Raw genomic sequence first — 26,676 nt, 5'->3', positions numbered from 1 at the left:
TTGATTTTAACATCTCGTGTTCAGATACACTTTTTTTTTTTTTTTTTTTTTTTTTTTGTGGTTCTTATTAGTAGCTCTGGTTGTATGCTAGGTCTGGAAGTTCAGGTCTTTTGTGGAAATTCTGCCACTTGTGTACATGCTTGTACAATTTTTGCTGGTATCCTGCTGAAAATGTCTATAGTTCAGGAATGTTTTTTTGTCCATGCCATCTATGTGGGTGGAGTATGGCGTCAAAGTTTGAGATCGTTTTGAGGATTCCCCATGAAAGTGGCGTGGGTGCGATGGCCCGCTCGCAGCTTTATTTGTATTTTGTTCCACTGGATGCTGCATAAATTATCCTTTTGTTAACCATCCAGTTGTACAATTTGAAATATCAGGAATGTGTAGTAGCCTTGACCGCGACTGTTCAGAAGTGCTTTCCGACGTTTCGGTGTCACAATGTCGCGCTCTCTGCTGATCAGTTGCAGCGCCCGCCCCCCTACTCAAGACCCTCATCGCCCTCACCGTACTGTAGAATGGTGGCATTGTGGCGGCCATCTTGGGCGCAAACCAGCCTCGGCCTCTCTCCATCTGTGCCAGCGTCTGGTCAGCAACCCCCCGCCCCCCACCCCCTTCTTCTGCCACGCCTGCTGGCGAGCTTACCAACGGTCATGTTTAGCAGAGCAACAGGCCGCAATCTTTCGCTACGCCCACTGATACCGACCCCAGATTTGCTTGTATCCGCGTTCAAAAAGTCAAGTATTATTTGCATAGTAATTGGATAGATTGTATGGTTGCATTCACACACCATAACATCACAGATGCTGGCTTTTGAACTTTGCAATGACTAGCAATCCCGATGGTCTTTTTCCACTTTTTTTCCACGTACCCTCCATGATTTCCAAAAACGAGCCTAGGCGGCGTTTTTTCTGTTACTGCTACTTGTTTATGGCTTTTTCCTTTTGCATGGTAGGGATTTAATTGGCATTTGTTGATGTAGTGGCAAATTGTAAACGGACAATGGTTTTCTTACATGTTCCCAAGGCCACGTAGCAATATCGTTTACGCAGCGATGCCGGTTTTCAATGCGGTGCCACCTGAGGGATCAAAGATCATGAGTGTTGAAGTGTTGGTTTTTCGGCCTTGCCACTTTCACGCATAGCGTTTTCCAGATTCTCTGAAACATTTGATGATGTGGTGAAATCGCTCAATTCCTTGCAATCGTATGTCAAATGTTGTTCTTAAAAACTGTGGGACTATTTTCTGTCACAGTTATTCACCAAGTGGTGAACCTCGCCCCATCCTTGCTTGTGAACAACTGAGCCATCCGGGTATGCTCCTTTTATTCCTCATCATGACACTCACATCTTCACCTGGGGAATGTCCCAAAGAGGTGTGTTTTGAACAATCTTCAACCTTCCCAGTCTTTTGTAGCCTCGGCTTGTCTCATCTTTTTTGGAACATGTTGCAGAGAGAATATTAACCCCCCCAAAAAAATAATAATTTTGAACAATAAATATCTTGTCATTGTAGTGTAGTCGATTAAATATAGGTTAAAATGACTTGCATGTTATTGTATTCCATTTTTATTGAGATTTTGCACAATATCCCAACTTCATTGGAATTGGGGTTTGTAATTGTTCAGTATCTACTAAGAAAAAAGTATTAGTAAAGTATTGTGTAGTCCACAGCAAAGAGTGCTATTTTACGTGTTTTGTTGTGATGTGCTGAAGTTGTTGAAGTTTGTTGTTGTTTTTTTTTAACCAAACCAGGTAAGGAAGTGGACAAACCAAATTTGCTGATTTGCATCAGTCATTGTTTCCTTTTTTTTCCCCCTTTGTTGTTATTTGGGCGAGCTGTGCAACGTTCACCAAAGGGGGTATTTTGCTAAATCACCTGTTGATTTCCCCTCGAGTTGTTAAAGTTTAAAACCTGCACAATCGATCCTCCCCACATCAGTATATAGATCCAGCTATCCCCAGCATGCACCAGCATGCTTATTTAGCCGGAGAAGTTACATGATATCACCGCGTGTGTGTACTCAGGCTTGTTTGAGTTTGATCGCTGTTGATAAACAGAAGGAACATTTTTTTTAAGAATGGGGAAGCATTCACGCACTTCCTCATTTGTGTGAAGTCACGCTGAAGGGTAGACTTTCCAACGATTTGATGTCAGTTCTGTGAGCAGTCGTAATATTGACATTACAGCCGCAGCGTTTCCCCACTTGGGCTGCCACTAGGGGTGTCACGAAAACCAGAAAATTGGAAAATCGCTTTTGATTTAAAAGATGCGAGTGTACTGAATCGAATCGTTCCACTTCGAAATATATCAAAATACATATTGAATTGCTTTTTTATCGGAGAGATGCACATCCCTATTATATATTGTATGTATGTATTGCATATAATATACAATATTCTGCATATATATATATATGACACATGACGTCAAAGGAATTGTCTGTGGACCTCAGAGTCGGGATTGTCTCAAGGCACACATCTGAGGAAGGGGTACATAAAATTAATGTTATGTATTAATAATGAAGTGGTTAAATAAGGTGAACACTTCTAGATTAGGGAATACATGCAGTCAATAGTAGTATTGTTGTTTTACTGCGACCAAGTTCTTCCAGCCTGTCTCCATGTCATTGCGAGCCTTTCAGTGAGTTCCACCGTCTTTGGACATGCTTCAAATTATTTCTACAAATTTTAGGTTCAGTCTGCCCATGTTTTCTGAGTGTCCAAGGCACGGCAGCATGTGGCAAATCATGTCCTGCCGCGACGTCGTGCCACAACTTGCGACAGTAGTGGCAGGGAACGACGACACGTGATGTATTGCATGGCCATGTTTTCACGAGTGCGGTACGTATGGGACTCCTGGTTGTTGAGAAACGTGCATAACCGCCTGGGCGCAGTGACAAAATAAGCCTTTGCGTTTAATCCTCTGACATGAACACCCTCTATAGAAACTACCATAAAGCAGTGAGTTTTTTAGGCAGTTCTCTCCCAGATAATTAGGTTATATTTTCTAAACGTAGCCTGTGAAAAGAAAGTGCTGGCCTCATTAGCTTTATCCCAAGGGAGTTCCACTATTGTAGAAGTTTTTCTCTTTCATCTATTGCACATTTTAGCAGCCAAGCACATTTAAAAAAATTTTTTTTTTTTATTGTCAAGGTCCTCTGAAACTGTTTTTGTTTGTTAGCAGCAATAATTAGTCATCCACAAACTATAAAGAACCAAAGTCCCCTGCTTGTTGAATGACATGTTAAATGGTGGAGTAGATTCACTTCCTGGATGCAAGCAAATATGCCCACACCGTATTTCATTTCCTGTTTTCTAAGTATAAGTGTGCGTGTGTGGACCCCAGAGTGGTGAGTGCCCCACACTGAGCGCGGATGCTCGCCTGCAAACAAAGATGAATAATTTAGAGTCCTGGCATAGGGCGACCTAAATTGCATTATTCATGGCTGGCATCGAATCCGAGGCATGACTGCCGATAATATGCACGATCGGCAGGTGCCACAATGCCAGCTGGCCCTCACCTCTTGCCGTATAAAAACTCAATCTCCAGTTTTTCCCTTTTTAGCTCATTCACTGCCAGACATTTTCAGACCCTATTTTACCCTAACGTTTGAAAAAAGGTGAAAAAAATATAAATAAATTCCTGGGATTGAATGGCTGAACTCTGAAAAGACAAATAATTTTTTTTCCCCAATTTTTTTTTATCAAACATTGCCGCTAATCTTTGTATCCAACAAAACTCAATGCAGACAAACCTGCAAATTTTTGGCTTGATGATGTTTCAAACATTGTCGTCTGGCAGTTGCCCAAAAGTGTCTTCCCCCAGCCTACCTGCCGAGTCGTCAGCGGACAAACCGAGTGTGGGGACAGTATTTTATAAACCAGCAAGGGAGGTAACTCCGAGACCCAACTAATTCTGTGCAAACAATTAAGGCACTTTTTTTTGCATGATATATTTCCTTTAAATGGAAGCATGACTATACAGTTGACATTGCTGTTGCTCAAAATCTTGCCTCGCAGCAGTCTTTTGTGTTACTTTTTAACCAGTTGAGCTTTTGTGAATCATTGGGAATAGAAACCGCCGATAGCGTTATCACCAAAATGTCAATTGAACAACTTGCTTTAATAGGAGATGCATATCAATTAAGGTTGTCTACGATCATTAGAAGTCTGACTTGGTGTCCTTCAGAGCAGCCATGTAATCGGTGTAATCTGTATTCCTGAGCCAAATATGATTCCCCCCCCCCCCCCCCCCGACAGATGAACCATCCCTTTATTCTCGTTTCCCATTTTTGCCAATGCGCCTCTCCTCCTCCTTCTCCTAGTCACGATGTGGGTGTTTCTCCATGGTGTCATTGGTACTGAATGCATCTCTTTATTAAAAGAGATTTGGCGCTGACATATTGTGCCCGCACCCCGCTGTGTCTGTTGCTAATGATGTTCTTTGTGTCTCTGTGTGCATGTGCTTTGCCTCCCTCCTCTTCCCCGCGGCCTCAATGGAAGACTTGTCATGTGTTGCTACCAAAGGAGATGAGGCAACAGCAGGCAGCAGTCAAATCCCCTCCGACCCCCAACACACACACACACACACACACACACATTCCTTGTCACCTCCAAGATACTACACGTTGTCCTTTTTGACAGACTGCATCCAGGTGTGCATGTGTCCCTCCCTAGGGTAGAACATTTGAGACGCGAGTTTTTATGCCTGACAGTGGACACATCATCCCAGTTTGTGTCTGGCTACAGGTGGCGATAATCCACTCAAATAAATTCCTTGTCAATTGCCATCCATCCATTATATCGACACTCGGGCCAGGCGAAATTCAACATCAATAAACGTCGCGATATAGACACGTGATCAATACCACTAGAATTTGCACTCTATGTAATATCGATTTGAAAAGAAAGAAATAATCTGGGAGCAACTCCCGAACCCAGCGTTCTGCGTGCTGTCGGCAAAACCAATGGCTGCGTTTAGGTGGACAACATTTATTCAGTCAGATCAGAGTTCGGATTTGAATTATGATCGGGTGCACTGTTCATGAATATTAAAAATATTGATCCGCCTAGGATTTACATCTTCATGCATAACACTTTCGAGTGGAACAAATTTGACATGCGCAGATTGACCAATTATAATGAAAGTAGTAGTAGAAGAATCGGTAGCGACTTTCGTGTCAACAAAACATCACTCCGTCCATTTCTACTTTAAATGTTAGCGTTATTTCGTGTACATTTCCCATTTGCGGAGTTAACTCTTCCTAATGGAGCGGCAAATGTACCAGTTCAATCGGTATGGGCTTGATCGGGTCACAATATTCCAAACGGGTGCGTTTATAACGATCAGGCATTTAATCCGAATAAATGTGTCATAGCCAATTTTGGAATTGAATTTAAATAATGCTAATCTTTTTTCCCCTTTGTGTCTATAAGGTACTCACTATATGGAGTCCTTGTTTGCAGAAAAACTTTAACCTTGTCATAGCAATGTAATATTCAACAACATTATCGCATATTTTCCTAATATCCTGCAGCTTTACTCCTCGGAATGTGCCCAATGCTAAGACCTGCACGCTGATGTGCTAATTGGGCAATTTGTACATTTAAGTGCTTTCTCCACCAATCCAAATCCAATCCATTCATTGGCTGCCTTTGCAGTTCGCCCTCAGTTGTTTTGGACGCCAGTTAAAAATGTAGCCGTCCCCTAGCTTAGCCCCCTCGTCATGGCAACTGAAGCTGTTCTTGCATTGGTACATCTTGCACCAAAGGGGGCCGGTCGGCAGTGGGTAAGGGCAAAAGACCCACGCGAGCGCCTTTTCACGCTGCACTTGCTCTTCTTTAGTGTTGTCACGATACCAGAATTTTGACTTCGATACTGTCCCATGCAACACCAGTGTACACCGCAGGTCGATGGCAGTCCGGTGCAAGCTTGCCTGTATTTTCGAGTGGTTACTTCGTGGTCTATCAGGAAGTAAGTAACATGGATGATTTCCCAGCTGGTTGGTGTACTGCTGTTAGCACTCTGAAAACAATCCGCCAACCTGCCTCTCCTGTTGGATGCGCACGGCGATGCCGCTGCTGGGTTAAATTCGGCGTTCCGCCGTCACGAATTCGCAGCACATAAACAATGAATGAGTTAGTCAATGGCACGATGCGCCCTGCAAAGTGCAGTACGAAAAGGCCTTTAACCATGTGCGAGTGTATCCAAAAGCAGTGGCGAGTCTTTGAAGAAACGCCACACATCAGAAATGTACGTGTGCGGGAAACCTCCCGGAGAGAAAGAAATCAGTCATTCGAAGGCAGGCAATCAGAGCAGACTAGACTCTTTAATTTAATTCAACAACCCCATAATGTATGTGCTGATAAAAGCAAGTGCAGGCTGCCCCCACCTATATGGATTCAGAGGATATAAATAGCCGGAGCTGTAGAGTGTGTGTGTGCGTGTGCGTGTGTGTGTGTTTGTGTCTGTCCACACTGAGACTCAGAAGCACTGCACTCAAGCTCAAACAATAAGCAGTCGCCATCGCCCAGCATCACCCTTCCTCCCCCTCTGCGGCCCAGCCGTCGCTGGCCCTTCAACCCCCCAACCCCCCACCCCCACCCTCTTCCTTTCTTTCTTCCACTTCCGGCCTGCCTGCTTTTGTTGTCCGACGCCAGCGGCAAGTCCGAGCAGCCCACTGCTCCGTGACGTCACGTCATGTCCGTCCGTCTGTCTGTCAGTCCACCTGTCTGCTTGTCCACTTCTCTGTCACGCTCATTTCTATTTTTTTTTCCCATTCACTTTGACGAAGTTAGAAGGCGACCGCTCAGGGATTCAACGTAACTGAAAGGATGTAAACTACTTCCTGTTTCTTCTCTTTTGTCCCCATTGGAATGTTTTTACTTTGTATCACCGTTTTGACTTCCCATAAAATGTATATATACACTGACATAATGTTGTCACGAGACCCAACTTTTGAATATGATACTATACCTGCATAAAATACCTCGATACCGGTACCGAAACGGTACGTCAACAAATAATATTGCGTTTGTGGAATATGGGTTAAGCAGCAAAATCCACCCCTTTTCAGCCATCTCAGGGGGGCGGCCATTTTGTCACTTCTGTCGACTGAAAATGACATCACAGCTGCTCAGGGCTCAGGTAACGACCAATCACGGCTCAGCTTCAGAAAGCAGGTCAGCCGTGATTGGTCGCTGGAATGGAGAGACGGTTAGCTTAGTTGGTGTTGGATAACATTTACAACAGAACACAGATGGATTTAAAACGTGAAAACGCCCTGGATTCTGCCGTTGGCCAGTGTACGGCAGAGGATCCTGGAGTTTAAAGTAAGTTATTAGAAAGGAAAACCTTTCCGTAGGTTGCCGCAGCCGTGCGTCGTCTGCATATGTACAAAATGTTCAAAGAAGTGAATATGAGGCTTGGTGAAGCGCTTTTGACAACATATGGTGTAGATAAAAAACGCCATGCAAGTGCACTCCATTTACCATTGTGATCAAATTGGACTTTGGACATTTTGTGGATTAATATGATGTTTTTGTGGCAAAAGTACAATTAATAAACCATTTGAATGGATTCATGGTTCTGTGGTTAAATGAAAGGACGAACACAGATTTTGGCCTACGAGTCCAGGCTCAAGGGCTCACAGTTGCCAACAAACAAAACGACACATAGTTGAATGAGATGCATTCAAGTGACACTTCAATTGCAGAGAATGCATAGAAACTGTACATTTGCATGCTCACCAGGTCACATTTCCATATTACTCTTCTGCTACAGTCACGCTGTTTTGAAACATTATACAACAGTGTAAAGGAGCCCCTGGCGGCCATTTTACCTGTTTGCGTTTGGAAAAAGAGCTCATTAGAATGCGTCGATCAAAATTCAAGGTCATTGGGACTACAAAGTAAGATGTTGCTGCAGCACCCAGTAACATGTAAGATGTCGCTTGTATGGTATTTCACTGACCCAGCACAGGATTTGTGAGGAATGTTGTTGACTGGTGATATGCATAATGGTGTCCTTGTGCTGAGTGAAGTGAAGTTGTGGCTGTCGTTTAATTGAGTCTTAATAAATTAGATTTCCCTCTGGCAATGTGTGGCTTCTTTTTTTTTTTTCATAAGTATCTGGGCCAAGCTGCAAATAAATAGGAAGCCTGTCTAAAATCTGTTTACCCGTGTTACGTTGTTATTCTGCGTTTCCTGTGAGTCGGCCGTTTCCTCGCTGAAGCTCACCGCGGTGGAAGAGGCGCAGTATAAATAAAGTGTGCTTTGCATCGCCCCAGATGCCTGAGGTTTTGTCGCTCTGGTTTTAGGAGCTGACAATAACTTTCTCTGTAAGGCGTGAGCCCTCTCTGGTGATTCCTCTGTTTAAGTTTTTATTTACACCTACGGTAAAAATCAGAGAGTGTGGCAATCGAAAAAAAGAAATTATAAATTGGCCTTTTCCATCTTTGGATGTGGGTTGTAAATATGGCATTGTGTTTTTGGGCAGTGTTTACATTGCAGGTCTAAGTGCCTAATTCTTATTTAATGCCTATATAAGATTTTTCTTTTCTTTTTTTCTTTTTTAGCTATTCACATCCCTTGAAAAAATATTAACAATTTTGAAAATTCATAGAAATGTCCATCGAGGGCTCGGTATTAATTGCATTTTATAAAATAATTTGAGATTTTATTTGTCAGGAGGTTTTTCTTATCGCCTTTCCATAGTTCGTTTTCACATTGTTTGCTGTAGGGCAAGAAAGGAGCCTGGCATAAGGCAATTTGCCGATTAAATTATACGTTTACCCGACGTATGTGTTCCATGTTGCAGAGGTTACATATGAATACTGTGAGAGAACTGGAAAGGGTGTTGTATGACACTTACTTTGCCATATGCTAAGTTCAGACCAAGCTCGAAATATCGGATTGTTCCGCGTTTCACACTTGCATTTGCTCGCGGGGGAACGACAGGAGGGTTGCTTCACGCAGAGAAGATGAGGAGCTCTTCCTTCTGCTCTGACAGATTTTTTTTTTTTTTTTCCTTTAATCATTGCTCGTCAATCACGTGTCTGTAGTTGTGCTTAAACTTTGGCTAATGCTAAATGCTGTCTAGGTTGACGATTCAACGGCTGTAAACAATACCCTCACCAGAAACGTCAACTTCCTCGCTCCCCATTCTTCAAGCCTGCTCCTTTTTGGCTCGGTTCCGGGCGGTATTTATTAGAAGCTGGTTGTGTTGTGTACTTCTCGGCCCCCACAGACCGCAATGGTAATTGTCCTAAATTGTTCATTCCACCACTCTGTGTGCGTAACGTGCTGCTGTGTGTGTAATATGTAGTAAGTACAATCTCTACGCCAATTAGCTGTCGGTAACGCGATGCCACTGAGAGTTCCCATTTTCAAATGCCAGTGAATAGACGAATAGGCAAATTTGCGGGTACCCGCAACCACTCGCGTCGCGTCATCTGCGCCACCAGGCACACATTCCCGCCTACTCATGGGAACTGGATTGACTTTGGATGAAATCGCACCACGAAAAGCAATGGATTTTATATTTCCAGAGGAAAATCTTATTTGCACATTATCTGTATAGAAACATATAACGAGGTACTGCGTGGGGGAAAAGTAACTGTTTCAAAGCTTGTCATATCAGTTAGAAGAAAAAAAATGAAATTCCAGAATGTGGGGGGAAAAAAACCTCAAGGGGAAAACTTGTTTTGAATAATGTTGCCATTCGCTTAAGCTATAATTGAAGTGGAAAAAAATACATTGAAGTCTGAAATCAAATTTGTGGGAAAAAAAACATCAGAGAACTGAAAGAAACACCTTTAGCCTGGGTGCAAGGCGGTGCAGTGCGTACAGTATATCAGTCTCCGACATTTAGTATAAATTGCAACGCAGCCATAGGAAACGATCACATCAATCCATCGGCTTGCTGTGGTGTAGTTAAGTTAGAGCACAAAGGGCATGATTGAGTGCAAACTATTCTGCCTCAGGCGGGCTTATGACACGGTCTCGGACAACACGTCGTTCTTCGGGAAGTGCTCCTTCAATAAAGACGGCAGTTGCATCACTCATTGCCATGACAACGTCACAATGAACCTCGACAAATTTAGATTCAAAGCGGGAAATGATTGTCATTCATGTCTGCCACCCACAATAATCCGAGTAAAGCCTGATACTAATGTTTGTGGGGTTTTTTTTGTTTTTTTTTGTGTGTGTGTATCAAGAACCCGTATGCCAGAAAGTTCACATTTTAGCGAACAAAAAGCATTACTGCCGAGGAGTGCTATGTAACTTTGTGTCAGGCTTCTACTAAGAATTGCGATATGCAGTATATCGTTACCTTGAAGGCTTCAATTTATGTTGTGGTATGAATTTAGGGTAATTTTAGAGCCCTGACCTACACGAGTTCATACTGATGACCACTGACTTGAGTTCTTTTGAGATAATCTATTGTTTCTTGTAGCAGTTCGAATTTGACTTTTTCACCAGTGTAGAGTTGTGGTTTTTTTTCTAATTTATTTTATTCACTCACCCCCAACACTAAAAACATTGGCCTTAAGAAGTTCCACGTGACCCCTCTGGCTAAGAAACACCGCATTCTGGGTGCGTGGGCATTTTTTTTTTTTTTTTTAACACTACAGTTAAACAGCGAGTGCACTACAGTTGCATAACACCCACATTGGTATGTCAGACGGCGTTAAGAGATAGGGCCCAGAAATGACTCACACTTGCAAAATGAAAGAAAATCTTAATGGCGGAGCATCTCTTTCCATGAACTCCACATGGCCCTGTGTTGACAATCAGAGCATCCTTGTGAAGAAGGGATCTTGGCAAATGTGTGAATGTAATTAGCGTGTCAGCGAGTGGGAGTTAATCATGCATGTGGCTCTTTGTGTTTAGCATCTCTCATGCAGTTACTACACACAAATGTTAATGTGTCCTGTTGCTGTCCCATAGCGCCACAAGCTGCATTATTATGCTGTACTTCAGGGGCATTTTCATTCAAAACAGCAGCAAAAATGAAATAAACTCATTTTGACATCGATTTTAAAAAATATATAGTTGATTAAACCAAAATATGCCCCCTGTCATGAACCAAGGGCTACAACTACAAATCACCAACCAATGAAAAATTAAAAGTGTTTGCAACGTCATAATCTGTTCATTGTTTGGTGCGATGAGTCACCCTGTGCTGTCTGTCTCTGTTATATACCTTAAATGCGCTGTTCCTGCTGTCCTCACCCTGACCTCTTAGAAGTGAAGTGCACGCATGCAGAAAAAAAACCCCATCAGATAAAAGACGAGGAGAAGATGGTCGCGAATGAACTGCTTCAATAAAACTAGCTTTTGATCGAGTAGTAAGAAAACTGTATATGCCCATGAGTGTTGCTGTGCACTCCAATAAAAAAATTACTTCACTGTATTTGCTAGCTATTGTAACATAGATTTGTATGTTTTTGCATGTTCGTCCATGACTTCTCGTATGGTACGATTTTGGAATGGAAACTTTTGTGGAGGTAAAACCGCGAGCCTGTACCCTCATGAACATGATTTCCATTCGTGTGTGAGGGCCGTTTTGCCAAGCGAACAATGGCTTGTCTTCTTCAAGAAAGGAAGGCATTTACTGAACAGCACTCGACTGAGTTGGGCGTGATGCTCGAGCAGCATGTTGCTTGATGTGCTTGAATGGCTCTTAAGGCATTCCTCAGAGCGGAGACAGTTAAGAATAGCACTCTTTGGCCTCACAATGCTGCAGTGAGTGAGCGAGTGACTCGAGAGGGGCCGGCCTGGGCTAATACGCAGCTGTTATCTGCAGTTGACTGCAACCAGGCGAGTTCCTGTGTCAACATAGGATGTGGTGGCGGGAGCGCCGTTGTCGACCTTCTCTCCAGGGAATGCGTCATGCTCAGCGAGCCTTACAAACTACTCTTTTAAAAGATGATTGCTTTCCTTTGTAGGGTACGGGCGCTCTCGTTGGCCCCTCCCCGCTTCATGCAGAGCGATGGAAAATATGAGTCTATGACTTCCTCCTTCTCGCTCGACTCGCAACTTCCTGTTCGCCTGACTGGTCGCAGAATCAAGATGCGTTTAGAACTGGGGTCATCAAATTTTTGAGACTATGAGCGACTTCTCTGGTACGGATGAAAACACCCCGAGAACTCATTGAGAAACTTCTCCTGGAAAATTTGAAACAGCCCCCAGCACCACTTTCACCGACCAACATGAAATTAGGTGGGCATGTCTAGCATAACAGGATGTGCAAAATACCCGAAATTGAAGAGGCAGTTGGCCATTTTGGTTGGAAGCAAAGCTATTTTGGGTGAATTCCAGAAGTCGTACGTAGCCGAACTAGTACTGGGTCATTTTCCCAAATTTGCACCAATCGGAAGAAGGTATTCTAGGGGGAGAGATGATTCTAAATGAATAAGATGTTTGGCCCACGCCATCTAAGTTCGATGATCATTTCATGGATTCTCTGAATGACAACACATGATTTTTTTTTTTTTTTTTACCGTACATTCTAACACTCGACTTTGTTCATGTCGCAGCTCTGATGGTACCAGCTGAACAGTGAGCGCTACCTGCCTGAGGACACCTGCTGCCCACTTCCTCTCATCATGTCTGGGATTCACGTAAGCACAGGCCACATCGCACCTTTTCTGACACAAGCATAGTCCATGATACATACCGTATTTTTTATTTTTTTTTAACCAATTTATTTAGACGTTGGTATGCCGTGTCAGGGAATGTTGGCTACACTGTGAGAACTCGATTGATTTCCTCGCCTCAATGCCAAAACTTTCATTGAGTCGAAAAGCAAAAAAAAAAAAGAGCATTTCATTGAAAAACGAAAATGGAAAAAAGGTGGACTTAATACGAATTGTTAAAATAAAAGATTTAAAATCTTACATCAAGAATGTGTTTTGTCTTTTATTTTTATAGTGGACAATCAGTCAAAAATGAGTATTGAAAAAAGCATTTCTTCACCGCCCCTTGGTAATGCAATATTTTAGCTACCTCGACAGATTTTCTTTCGGCTTTAAATCTGGAGACTGACTAGACCACTCCATGACCTTGATATACACTTGTACTAGAGCCACCCCGGTCTGTAGCGGTTAGACACATTAAGACCATAAAACAGGTTTGTACCTGGATATTGACCCCATCTTCTGTTTTGTGTCGCAGGCGCCATGGGCAACAGGCACCGAGTGCGTAGCCAAGTACAACTTCCAGACGGCCAACGAACAGGACCTGCCCTTCTGCAAAGGGGATGTGCTGACCATCATCGGAGTCACCAGGGTAACAAGGCCCTCGCTACTTCTCACTATAACGTTTCTTACAGTCGGCTGAAGAAAATGTTTCTGTCTTCAGGATCCTAACTGGTACAAAGCGAGGAACATTGTGGGCAGAGAGGGAACCATTCCGGCAAACTATGTCCAGAAGAGGGAAGGGGTCAAATCAGGAGGGAAACTCAGTCTCATGCCGTAAGTGCCCAAGGAACAATGTTAGCGATAAAGATGGAAATACAGGCTCCTTACAGCTGCCGATGTGCTCCTCAAAAGTGAACAAGTTAACGCTTCAGCCCCTATGAAAAGAAAATCAAATGTTAAAGCAGCCATATCATGTAAAGGTGACCTTTTAATAGTTTATACAAAAATGTGTCTTTGGTGTGCTTGTCCAACCATCAAGTCTGAAATGACATCCATCCATCTATTATCCAAACCGCTGAAACATAAAAAATCTTTTGTGAGCTACCAAAGTACTTCTGTGAGCAAGCCATTCTGAATTGTGCCACATTGTGATGTCACAGTGGGGCTAATGTAGTAATTTTCTTATTACCGCCTCCTCACAGTTTCTCCGCCCGTGACTTGGCAGCTATGCCGGTCGAAGTTCCCCCACTTTGCAGCGACTACGTAGAAGCTCGATCAATTAAGATGACCTGCTGGTTTAGCATAGATTATAGATTAGATAACAGCATTCTTAGTTTTAACATCTGATAACAGACACGTATTCGCGATGTAGTGACTTCACAATGTAATTCTGCGCCTTGGTGATGAAGTGATGATTCCACCAGTGAAAATACTCGACAGGACTTGGTTTTGCCTTTTTGAGGCATGACTTTGCACCACATGCACAGGCATCGGCAGGAAGCGAGAGAAGCCTTTCTAAAAGGGGAAACATAAAACAAGAGATGAATGCAAATGACAGATGAGGCAGTAACGCACGCGCTAACAGTAATTTCATTCATTTGACGATCCATAAAACGACCCCCAAACTCAAAAATGCTGCGCTCCAACCAGACCGTCTGTGACCCCTTTGCACCCGCCATGAGCGTCACAGATGGCAGCGTTCAACTTTTGGGTCATTGGGTCATCCAGCGCGAGAATGGGTCGTTGCATAACAAACATTACTGATTGACAACGCAGCCAACAAACTTCCCGTTGCTCCGCTTCAGTCAAACTTTCTCTTCACTTATTCCCAAAGGCGTATGATGACTGTGTGTTTTTTTTTTTTGTTTGTTTTTGTTGTTTTGTTTTCCTGAAAAGTGCTACGAGGAAACAAATACCTCGAAAGTCCCAAAAAACTTAGGACTTTAAAATATCATCATCTGCAGTGCTTTGGGGTGATTTAATCTGTTTTTGCTTTTTTTTTTTTTTTGATTCTTTGATGAAATTGAAGGAGAAGAGGACAATGTGATTAACATCCATCATTTCCATGGTGCTAGTCCTCACCGGGTGGCGGATGGGCTGGAGCCTTTCTCTGTTGACCTTGGGTTGAGTGAAGTAGGGTACATACAGGAGAGTTTGCCTGCCAGTCACCCTGCACCTGCATACAAATATTAACCCTTGCATTCACAATTATGGAAAATGTACTCTAAAAAGAACCTAACAACAATGCTTTGCTTTTGGAGTGTGAGAGGACGCGTACATGGAGAAGACCCACACAAGCGTGAGGGCCTTAGCCAATATTTAAAACACAGCATCTGAACAGTGGGGGAGACGTGCATACCATTACTCCCATCCTGCCGCAAGGATGATAAACCTGACTAACTTTCTTACAAGTATAAAACTAAGCTAAGTATACAATAAGTACACAAAGCTAAATAAAGTCAAACTTCTCGCCATTAGTCCTGTGAGATTGGTGTAGTGGACACAGATGAATTCACTTCATATTGTTTCCTACGGGGCAAATAGTTGACTGTTGTTTCCTCCGTGGCGAGTTGTTGGTTTGCTTATGAATGACTGGCAAATATTTTTGAAGGAGCAGTCTCTCCCCTCTCATCCAAGTTACGTAATTGCTTCAACTGTGGTCCTGTCCCTACTCTGACCCACTCAGTCCCAGTGGGAGCTGCAGCCAGTGAGCTACCCCCTGTCCACTGCCCCCAAGTGGCCGCCGTGAGGAGGGCTGCTGTTGAATTTCCTCCTTTTGTTATGATTGACCTTTCCTGCCCACATGATTAGAAAGGGCGGACGGATAATAGGGATAGGCTTTTTTTTTGCTTTTTTTTTTTTTTTAAACCCAAGAGCAGACAAATGTTACCCCAATGAAATTGTGTGCATGCACAGAGGCCACAAGATGGAATTTCAATTAGTTTCAGCCAGATTGGATCCACCTTTGTGAGTATTCTAAAATTAACATTTAAAACCACCATTGTATTTAAGGCTAATAAAGGTTATGAGCAATTGAAAGTTAAATATTTTATGCCTTTTTATAACAGTTCTGTAGAGCTTTTATTTTTACAATTATATGGTTGGTCGGACCTTACATTGCAATCATTATTAGAATTTTTTTTTTTTTTTTTTTAATTAGGATAGGTTAAATAGCTCATATCACTGCATATTGGTGGAAAGAAATTAAACCACACAGGCTCACACCCCCAAAAAAAAAATCGAATCCATATTTCTGTGGACTATAGACCTCTCGCTTGAGGATTATTGCTGTTTAAGAATCTGCCGTTCACCGGAGAGTCAGCCTGCGCTGATCTCATCAAATGGAAACGCAATAAGCTGCTTTGCCACAAAGCCTTCCGCTGTCTGCGGGCGGAGGCCAACGACAAGGCGAGATGGATGCGAGCAGCCACAAGAAACGGGCTGAATCAATTAGTGCCTTCAAATTGCCACCAGTTCACCAGACAAGACTCACTTGCAGACTCTGTTACGGCCAGTGCTGCTTTTTGCCCCCGAAGGTGAATCTAATCCAGGGGTCACAAGCGTGGCTGGCCCGGTATTTGTGGTGTCCGTTTGGGGTGCAACGGTACAAAAATTCCAGTATGGTAGGTTAACTAATATACAGTAACAAATATGTTTCAAGTTAATAGTTATTGAACACAACAAATGGTATACTGTCTCTTATTCCCTGACGACCTGCACACATGTGACAGACAATATAACCAATTAAAATGCACAAGCATGTCAATAAAAACACAAGATAAGAAGGCCTTTATTGATCCCACAATGGGGAAATTGTCAGTGTTACAGCAGCAAAGATATAGGTCACACAGAGACGGCGGCATAGTGTCGCCATTAATGGATAACATTCGCATGACTTGTATAGTCATAAATAATTACGATAATTACGTCACTGAAATGGCGTGGGTCAAGCGTTTTTTTTTATTAAGTGCCCAAGCCACGCATCTTAAACCACAGATAAGGGCTGCAGAACTTGAGCAGTGCTCCCACCGCACGGGTTATTTTGTTGTTTGTTTGCCTGAAGTGCCACGGTAGATCTGTTCAAAGGCATTCTCAAAAGTTCCGTTGGCGTTTCTCATTTCAAGTCACTGGACTGTCCTGTGTTGAAGAAGTGTTAAGCTGTATCATGCTTGGTCATACTGCGCCTTTCCTCTTAAGGATGGTGCAAATTGAAAGCAGCGTTTAAATGTCTGTCAAGTGTCAGCGGTGTTCAGTCTCTCGTCATTGTGTTCAATAATCAAACTGAAAATTGATCCACCCCTGAGAGTTGAACGGAGCCCACGCAAACATGTTTTACATTTTGCACCTCTCGACCAAAGTCAGCTCAGGTTGGCTGTTGTCTCACCCGCGACCCCAGTGAAGATAAGCGGTATAGAAAATGGATGGGTAGATTTTTCTCTCTTTTATGGGTGGGTGTTCATGTCTGATGAATGCGTGGCATGCTCGTATCAGTTACTCTAATTGACACATGGCATGTCCCCTCCACCAGAGAAAATACAATCGTATCTAATTTACTGTTTTTATGGGCTTTTTTTCTTAACACTCTGGGCTAGTAGGCGCACTCACCTAGCTATGCGCCACATTACCATGGTAACAACGGCCTTACTCTGCATTGGTCCCGTAGTAGAGATGAGTAGTATTCCATATGCGTGACACAAATGCCCCCTCAGAACTGGCTAATTTCAGCAAGACAAGACAATCTTGTCTCTAAACGTCAAGAATGAAAATTGTTTTCACAGCACCTAATCTCGTGTCCTCCCCTCTGGTCTCCTCTCAGTTGGTTCCACGGGAAGATCACTCGCGAGCAGGCCGAGCGGCTGCTCTACCCTCCCGAGACGGGCCTATTTCTGGTACGCGAGAGCACCAACTACCCGGGCGACTACACGCTGTGCGTCAGCTGCGACGGCAAGGTGGAGCACTACCGCATCATTTACCACAACGGCAAGCTCACCATCGACGAGGAGGAGTATTTCGACAACCTCATGCAGCTGGTGGAGGTGAGCGGGGAATGGGAAATGGTGGTGTAAAAATCACCCAATCATCATCACCCAATTCTGCGGCATTGTCATTTAAACCAGGACAGCGACATGCACTTGAAAAAGACGGAAATACAAACATTTTCAGGCAGTCTAAAAGGGGCTAAAAAAAATGGTTATTAGAAAGGTAACAATACGTCACTCCGTGACGGTGGTGTCTATCCCTGAACAGCAATCAGTAAAAAAATGTCGGAACTATTAATTCTGGCAGTAGAAAGGATAGAATACTTATTTTTCACATGACCCACTTGTTACGGTTGGTGCTATGATTCTGTCGATACAAAACAGAGACATGGAAAAAATGCGTAAATGCCAGTTTTACTGGCAGCGTGAAATTGGCTAAAAATACTAAAAAAAAATCTTCAATTAAAGCTTCAGTGCATAACTTCAGTCACCCCTAAGGTGGATATTCTGCATTACAACAACAAAGCCTACACTTTGAAAATGTAAACACTGGCATCAATGAATTGAAATAGTGTTGCATATTGATATTTGTTTCCTAATTATTGTGAGGAACCATTAACATAATCAGTGTCCTCACATGATATCATTTATTAGCAATATTTGATTTCGGGGTCATTTGAGCAAATTTGTGTTTGCAGAATTGCGTTTGAAACCGGTATCCCTTCGCATTAATCAGTGCCCAAGAAGTAGCTCTCATTTTCAAAAAGGTTGCCGACCTCTAACATAGGCTATGACTTGACCCCATCTCCTCACCGTGTGATTTTTAATATAGATCTCATTTTTGATTGACATGCGCTACCCTATTGAGCAAAATGAATGGGTCAGTTTACTGTATTACCTCACGACGACGTGGTCGTTTGGTGTGCCTTGTCTGTTACAAATTAATTGAATGAACAAAAAGTACACTTGTGCTTCTATTTCCTGAATGCCATTACATAACCTTGCGCATGCAACAGAAAAAGACATTCCCAATGGGGTTTGACTAAACATCTCGCTTTCTTCAAAAAGCGTGTCTGATCTGTTATCTGCAAGGCTGGCAAAGCGGATAGACTTTCATCCTGTCAGATAACGAGAGAAGCAAAGAGCTCTCAACCTAGCGCACTTTTAATTGGGCTGACAATGGAAATGTACGGTACTGCCTTCTTGGTAGAGTCCAAATTCTTGCCCTCATAAAATCCAACAGGAAAGGCAATGTACTAAATAGCATTAAACACAAGTCAGACAGTCTAATACTAATGTTTCAAATGATGTAACACGCTCTCCCAACGCACGCACATAAACACGCCGACTCAGACAGCTAGCAATGTGGCTGCTATTGCTAACTTGTCAAACACTTGCGAGCAAACACTCGACAACTTTCCCCGTACCAGGTGTAAAACCCTAAATTGATTATGGCATGCTTATCATTTAGGGGTGGGCATTTCTCCACAAAACTCGATTTGATACAGTGTTTGATATGTGGGTTGCGGAATGATTCGAGGACGGTTCGATTTGAAAGTGGAACGATTTGATTCAGTTACACTCAGTGGGATGACGATTCGATAGCGCAGCTCAGTTTGAGAGCATATGATGCAATGACTCTTTTGTTGTGTTTTTACATCTCCAATAAGGACGATTCGATACGTATCTCGATATATTTCAAAGTGGAACAATTTGGTTCCATTCGATACACTTGCATCTTTTACGTCCAAAAAAAGATTTTCCGGTTCAAACAGTTTTTTGTTAAACACGCATCTCCATTTTTTTTTTTTTTCCATTTTCTTATTTTTACCTGAATCGTGTTTCCGCGTTACAGACATCGCATTAAAGTGAACATTGAAAAAGTTTCCAAAATTGGGGATGCGTGTTTTTCTCGGGGCAGCGACGATAAGCAACATCAGTTCACAATTACAACACTTTACAGAGTGTTACCTAAGGGCAGAGAGCAAGAGTCATTCATGAGGAGCACACTTACAGTATACTGTATAGTATAAGTGAGCCAGGTGGCGACAATCAAAGGATCCTCCCCTGCCAAATGGCACAGACTCCAAATGCATGACAGCAGTCACAGAATAGCCAAATTAGTCTTTATTTTTTTTAAACAAGCTCCAACTGAGATAATTTGATGCTGGCTGAAACGAGATCCCACTGACAACTCCTGCGATATGCACCGAAATGTAACACACAACATATGATAATCTACTTTTAATCTCAAGTGAAAAGAAGTAGTCCCCTCTGTATCTTAGTTCACCAGTCGCAGTCCTGCTACTTTGAGGATTTTTCTATTAAACTTCATATTTTTGCTGGATACGTTTCAAGTTGATTTGCCTCATAATGTATTTTTTTGCGGCCGCGCTGGTTCATTGCGTGCACGAAATGTCGTACACGTCGGGACCGGATAATGAACAGGATGTGGAGACCTACCAAAATAACATCAGCAACACGCTCGCTAAAACCATACAAAAGTACTTGGACACTGCCTGACACTCTTCTGCTTTAAAATGAATGCACCTCTGCTGGCCACTAGGATCTTAAAGGGACGGTGGCCATGTTTTCACTGTCAAGTTAATTTTATATATTTTTTTGATCAGGAAAATGAAAAGAGTTGTCATTTTCTATTTTATCAATAAATTTGGGAGGAATTAGGAAGTAAGTGACTCCATGAATAGCGCCTCTTGTTAATGGGGAGAATGGCCGCGCCCCCTAACGTTCTATCCTTGTGGACAAGAGTAGTAATGCGCATTTCCGTTTTAGACAACAGAACTGACAAATCAAGCAATATTACCACGCTTGGCTCCCTCCCGTGATGTAGACAGCTGAGACCGAAAACATAAGCCACGCCCCAAAAAGGGGCGGGTAAATTTGTCATAAACCTAATCACAAAAAAAAAACCCTTTTGAGGTGGACATTTTAGTACTGATGTCATTTTTACATGCAAACTATATTGAGGTCATCCAAGTGTCCCTTTAATCATTTGTTGCTGGCCAAAATGAGGTCGAGTGAGGCTCACACATATTTTTCCTCAGTCAGTCATTTCCCTTTCTATCTTCGTGTCGTTATCGTCCACCCCCCGCTGGTTTTCCGCCTCCGTTGTGTAAACCTCGACTCTCTGTTATGCCGCCTTCCCCGCTTTCTCTCGTCTATGTATAGCCTCTCCCTGCGTGCATTCCTCACCGCGTCTTCCCTCCTCACTCGCGGAGGATTCCTCGCATTCTTAGTGTGTGTATTTTCCGGCTCGGCCAACCCCCGCCCCCCGGCGACACCGTCGGCTTGTCGCAACAGGCCTGACAGACTGACAAAAGGCGACACCCGCTTTGATCATTCGTACCGGTCGCTGTTTAGTGGGTACACAGTGATCACGCCGCCTTGAAGTGATATTTCATCTTAACGCATCCGTATGAGTTACATAATGCATTGTTCGCAGCGCTCACCCACGTGGGAATTTTCTTTGCTACAACATCACCACCTGGTGGTTGTAGTCGCCAACGCACCGCCTCGGCCTATTGGTCATGCTGCAGTGTTGCAATTTGTTCCGGCTTCCCAAAATAAGTCTGTCCGCAACGCGCGGGCTGCGCCGCCTCACCTGCATCTTCATCACTGTTGTCATGTCGCCCATTCAACGCTCACGCTCTGCGTTGCAACCAGCTTTGGCCATGATGTCATCACCGTCCAATAGAAGAGCATGTACAGTACCGCCAAATGTTTGCATGCGCGCTTGTCATTGGATGCAGACAAGATGTATCAGCACACTTGATAATTTATAATAGATGATCAAGCGTTTAATTTAAAAGCATCTTTCAAGACCTCCTACTAAAAAAAGAATACAGTGAAACCCCTTAATTGCAGGGAATATGTTTTACATTCTGCCTCAATCGGCGAAAATATATGATATAGAAACCATATGAAAAATGTAAATAGTTTTGCCATTCCGGCACCCTTTTGACACTTATTAAAGCACACTTTGGAAAGTGTTCCTTGCTACTTGCTTCAATTTGTTTGTCACTCCCAACTGAAGTTTACTGTATAACTGACACTTAAAAAAAAAAGGAGACTTAAACACCCAAATATTGCACCAACAGTGTACTGCGATTTAGTGGGAAAACACTATTAAAAAATACATCCTAGAGGAGACGTGCATTTAGTTCACAATTAAGAGTTAAGAGTCTTAAATTTTCTGACATTCTTTTATGAAAATGCACCACGGGTAAAGAATTAAAGGACGTGTGACACTCCAGTTGAAATCGCTCAATTTTGGGCGACGTTCTGTCTCGTGCAAATTGCCGAATACATCTTTCGTTGACATAAAAAACAGAGCCGGCGTTAGAAGCGCATACGACAAAGCGAGCATCCCTTGTGTTGCTTGGCATTTCTGACCCCTTTAGAGACAATGAAAAACAAAAAGGGACTAGCAACAAACCTAGCCACTACACTCAGAGACTCCCTCCACAGCAGATGTTCACGCTTTCTCATCCAGACTGCAAATTAATGGCACGTATCTTCTTTTGATAATTTGATAATACTCGGGTGGGAGAACCTCTGTCGGTGTGGCAGTTATATGAATAATTTACAGACTCGTTTTTAGTACTAGACAGATGACAAAATATTTACTTACTTGTATAGTTTCACTCGTGGCAGGCACCTGAGATACGTAGTTGAAATGCAGTCTGAGACTGTGGCCAGGATCTGAAAATTCAAAAAGACAAAGTCAAAAGTCAAACACAAATATTTTTTTTTTTCCACTAAATGTCACATTTGCATTTGTTTGGTAAGTCATAGTTTTGGTTCCTTGGGACTTTTTTGTTGAAATCTTTTTTGGGGGTCAAAACCAGTAAGAAGAGATGATGTTTCCCTGAAGACTTTAAAAGAAAAAGATGACAGGCGACTGACATTCTGAGAAGTGTTTCTTGCAACAGACACAAAGCAGCGAGGCAAATGTGTTTGATGCTCAAAGAAAGCGTGAGATGAAAGCCAAAGCTGTCGTGGTTTATTTTTGTCGCGGTAATGATGCGTCTTTCAGGTTCTCCTCAACGGGGGGAGACCTCCGAAATAGCAGATGCACTTTAGAAGTCTGTTTTTTTAGGGTGTCCCCAACTGACGATGTACACACTTTTAACAGTTGATTACTTGATGTTGTGTTCTATGGAGTGTTGATTGTTTTTTTAACACAGAAAACAAAAAGAGATTTAAAAAAAAAAAAAAAAAATACCAATGTTTTTAATCTGCATTTCAAAAGCATTTACACTCGGGGCTGAGTTCACTTCTGCTGCCAGTGCGCAGCACAACAACTAAATGCAGCTTCACCGTGTTTACTTTGAACTCTAGGCTCCACTAATCGACCCAAGTCTGCAGATCGAGCCCTACTACGGAGCAGTAATATCGGTTGTAAAAAATAGCGTCATTCTACAAAGCGTCACGGAATCCAGATCCTGCAAAATTGATGTCGCACATCAGAAAATCCCCCGGCAAGCCGCAAAGACCAATTATTGCTGTGACGGTGTGTTCGGTTTTTTTTTGTCTGTGGAACTGGACAAAAGCATTTATTATTATTTTTTTTTTTCAAACTAAGGAAATAATTAGCTCTTCAGATTACAGTAGATCCAGTCAACGTGAAAGATCCACTGAACAAAATTTCCACAGCGACGTTGTTTTCACCACAACGGCGCCACCGACGCGTTGCCCGTGATGATTTCACCTCCGAATGCGACACGGGTCCCCCCGACTCATTAGATGCCGTTTTTACAGAGCGGCTATTGCGCGTCTAAAGCACTCATTCTGTTCTCATGTGTTCCCCGGCAGCACTACACCAAAGATGCCGACGGCCTGTGCACCAGCCTCATCAAACCCAAGTTGATGGAGGGCACGGTGGCGGCGCAGGACGAGTTCTCCAGGAGTAAGGACATTCGGGACTCATTAAACCCAAGCAAGCCTTGTGTGTGTCCGCGTGTACGACGCAAACGGTTAACACAAAGGCCGTAATCGCGTTGAGCAGCGCAGGCTTTTTGTTTACAGTGCCTTGAAAAAGTAGTCATAGCAATTGACATTTTTCATGTTTGGTGACCTTACAATCACAAACTTGAATGTAGTTTGAGATTTGATGTGATAGACTAACACCTAATTGCGAAACGGGGTGAAAGTGTTCAAAATTTGAAGCGACTATAAATCTGCAGTGTGGGCTGCTTTTTGATTCGGCCGCCTGCATTTGATGGCCCTGAATAAATCTAATACGATCAGCTGCCTTCAGAAGTCACCTGATGAGTAAATAGGGTTGTTTTGCGTAGACCTCGGTGGTTTATTTATTTATGGGAGCTTATCAAACAAGTCTGGGATAGTGTTGTGGAGAAGTTTCAAGCGGGGTTAGGCTATTTAAATAAAAAAAAAATATTTAAAAAAAAATCTCAAAGAGCAACGCATTATCCGAAAATGGATAAAAAGCAGTATGGCACAACTGCTAACCTACCAAGACTTGGCTGTCCACCTAAAATGAAAGGAGAGCAATTGGTCAGAGGAGCAGCCAAGAGGCTGTTCATTGTGTATGTCTTTCTTTACCCGTTACATTGTTTTGTAATGTTTTATTTTATATTGGCGTCTGGTTTCCCTGCAGGCGGCTGGGCCCTGAACAGGAAGGAGCTGAAACTCCTGCAGACCATCGGCAAAGGAGAGTTTGGAGGTGAGTCACGCATCAGCGACGCCTTGAAGCGGAAGTCAACCCAAACATATTTTTTTCAAGAATATGTTCCCAGCAGGCCCAGTAGATGAAACGCGGCATTCTGATTAATTTTGCGTTTGTGGAATATAAATTAAGCAGCAAAACGCACTTGTTTTTAGCCATCTCTGGGGGCGGCCATTTTGTCACTTCTGTCGACTGAAAATGACATCACAACTGCTCACAACGACCAATCACGCCTGACCTGTTTTCTGAATCTGAGCCGCGATTGGTCGTTGCGAGCAGTTGTGATGTCATTTTCAGTCGACAGAAGACAAAATGGCCGCCTCCAGAGATGGCTAAAAACGGGTGGATTAACATTTATTCCACAAACGCAATATTTATCAGAATGCCCTGTCTCAACTAGTGGGCCCCCTGGGAACATATTCTGGAAAAAAATCAGTTTGGGTTGACTTCCGCTTTAAGTGTTTGATGGGGGTTTGGATTTCAAGCTTGGGTTATGGTTTCAAACGAGCCGCGTTCCAAGTTGGCCTTGCCAGCTGGGGTCATTGTTTTTGAATAATCGTTCAGTTCGTTGTCTCCACTCGGCGTTTCCAACGAGGGTCACCTGAGTGCTCAAAGCTTGTCTCCGTCCGTCTTGCCAGACGTGATGGTGGGCGACTACAGAGGGACCAAAGTGGCGGTGAAGTGTATCAAAAACGACGCCACGGCCCAGGCTTTCATCGCGGAGGCCTCCGTCATGACGTGAGTCACGTGGGACGCATATTCTCAATTCTCAGATGCAGTTGAATTCTTTCAAGATAAACCTGCCGCGTGTTCCTACGGGTACGCAGGCAACTGAGACACAACAACCTGGTGCAGTTGCTGGGCGTCATCGTGGAGGAGAGGGGAAGTCTCTACATCGTCACAGAGTATATGGCCAAGGTCAGTCAAGTCACACATTCGCATTTCTTGATGGGTACGTACACTACATGCATTGGATCGTTGCTTTTTAACGATGCTTGCAATTCAATTGTAGTTGTATTTTTTAAAGCAACCCGAGTCTGTTCACTTTTGAGGCAGATCTCCGTGAAAGGTCCCAACATATCCAATACCGTACAAAATCCGATTTTCATTCATTTGTTGGGCTACCAAAACTTTTGTTTTCCTCCATCAAAGCACTACAGTTGAGTTTGGTGCATAATGAAGACGTTTTTACAACAGTGCCAAAATAAAAGCCGCGTTTTAAGGCAAATTGACCTTTATGCAATGGTTAGCTTTTCGAAGGAGGTTGGGTAAGGTTTTTAAAGTAGGGCTTCAAGCCTGGGTTGGTGTTTCAAAGGGATTTTTGAAGCCTCCGTGAGCGTTTCACATCTTGGTGGAAATGTGGCTGTATTTTGGTACTTGAGTGCAGCTTTAAAATGAAGTAGCAAACCAAACTGGACTGCTAAATCCAAACAAGGCTGAAAGAGGAAGTCAAACCCAAAATGTTCTTTACAATAATATGTTGTATGCGCCTTCAGTAGCCTAAACATGGCATTCTGATTAATATTGCGTTTGTGGAATATGAGTTAAGCAGCAAAATCCACCCGTTTTCAGCCATGTCAGGGGGCGGCCATTTTGCCACGTTCTCTCGGCTGAAAATGACATCGCAGTTGCTCTGGGCTCAGGTAACGACTAATCACGCCTCACCTGTTTTCTGAGGCTGAGCCATGATTGGTTGTTCTGCATATCGTCACCGAAGTCCTCATTTCCTCGTCTTGTTGCAACAGGGCAGCCTGGTGGACTACCTGCGCTCCCGAGGACGGACTGTGCTCGGTGGTGACTGCTTATTGAAGTTCTCACTGTGAGTTATCTTACTCTCTTTGTCATTACATTAAAGCAATGCATACAGCTTGTGTCACGTGGCTGTCAAGGCCCCAAAACGGGGGTGACAACAGTTTAGCCGTTTCCAAAAAAAAATGGATAACAAGCATGATCGCTAGCCTTAAGGCTGGTCTGCATTGTCGTCGTTCCGATGCATGGCCCTTGTCTCTCAACTGTACCCAAATGTCTGAATGATTAGAGTAAAGTTTCAATTGGCTTTTAACCCAGGATCAGGTTTTAAAGCAAAGGTTGGGTTTTCCAATTAGCCTTTCAAGCCAAATGTGAAATGAATGAACAACTTTGACATGGCAAGTAATTTGATAGCAACGAAGTGAGAGGCTTTGCTGTCCCGTCCGTCTTTGTTTACAGAATAGCGTGCGTCAAGAGTGCGAGCGCCACTTAGGGTACCTGACCTAATATGTTGTCACTTAGTACATCTCTGTCCCAAACTGAAAAGTCTGATTAGAAGGACTATAAAAGCCTTAGCACATACAACAGGCAAGCGA

The 26,676-nt window shown here is 43.1% G+C and overlaps 2 protein-coding genes across 4 annotated transcripts in view; one reads left to right on the top strand and one right to left on the bottom strand.

The window, feature by feature from the left end:
- Positions 1 to 26,676, top strand: part of cskl (c-src tyrosine kinase-like) — a 42,713-nt gene that overhangs the window by 13,579 nt on the left and 2,458 nt on the right. For both annotated transcript variants that reach the window (XM_086024757.1, XM_086024756.1), the window contains exons 2-10: positions 12,542 to 12,625; positions 13,179 to 13,292; positions 13,365 to 13,477; positions 17,460 to 17,679; positions 23,458 to 23,551; positions 24,263 to 24,328; positions 24,970 to 25,069; positions 25,159 to 25,249; positions 26,077 to 26,150. In XM_086024757.1, coding sequence (XP_085880883.1) covers positions 12,611 to 12,625; positions 13,179 to 13,292; positions 13,365 to 13,477; positions 17,460 to 17,679; positions 23,458 to 23,551; positions 24,263 to 24,328; positions 24,970 to 25,069; positions 25,159 to 25,249; positions 26,077 to 26,150 — 887 coding nt within the window. In that variant the 5' untranslated portion in view covers positions 12,542 to 12,610. The remainder of the gene's footprint in view (positions 1 to 12,541; positions 12,626 to 13,178; positions 13,293 to 13,364; positions 13,478 to 17,459; positions 17,680 to 23,457; positions 23,552 to 24,262; positions 24,329 to 24,969; positions 25,070 to 25,158; positions 25,250 to 26,076; positions 26,151 to 26,676) is intronic.
- LOC147149631 (uncharacterized) lies at positions 12,991 to 26,142 on the bottom strand. Of its 2 annotated transcripts, XR_015086025.1 has the most exons (6): positions 25,997 to 26,142; positions 22,274 to 22,344; positions 14,726 to 14,819; positions 13,833 to 14,158; positions 13,676 to 13,718; positions 12,991 to 13,578 (listed from the first exon to the last, which is right to left on the bottom strand). XR_015086025.1 is itself a non-coding variant. In XM_086024761.1 (5 exons), exons 1-5 carry the CDS (start codon positions 26,033 to 26,035, stop codon positions 13,923 to 13,925), a joined length of 348 nt encoding a protein of 115 aa, XP_085880887.1. In that variant the 5' UTR covers positions 26,036 to 26,136; the 3' UTR covers positions 12,991 to 13,922. The 2 variants fall into 2 exon arrangements, 1 of the variants encoding a protein (XP_085880887.1); XM_086024761.1 differs by having other exon boundaries at positions 12,991 to 13,932; positions 14,025 to 14,158; positions 25,997 to 26,136.

The sequence above is a fragment of the Filicampus tigris genome, chromosome 3 (genome assembly GCF_054856515.1).
Source record: "Filicampus tigris isolate MCC_2025a chromosome 3, RoL_Ftig_1.0, whole genome shotgun sequence".
NCBI classification, from domain to species: domain Eukaryota; kingdom Metazoa; phylum Chordata; class Actinopteri; order Syngnathiformes; family Syngnathidae; genus Filicampus; species Filicampus tigris.
Note: the sequence above shows the minus strand (reverse complement) of the source record. Positions and strands in the feature narration are given on the sequence as shown.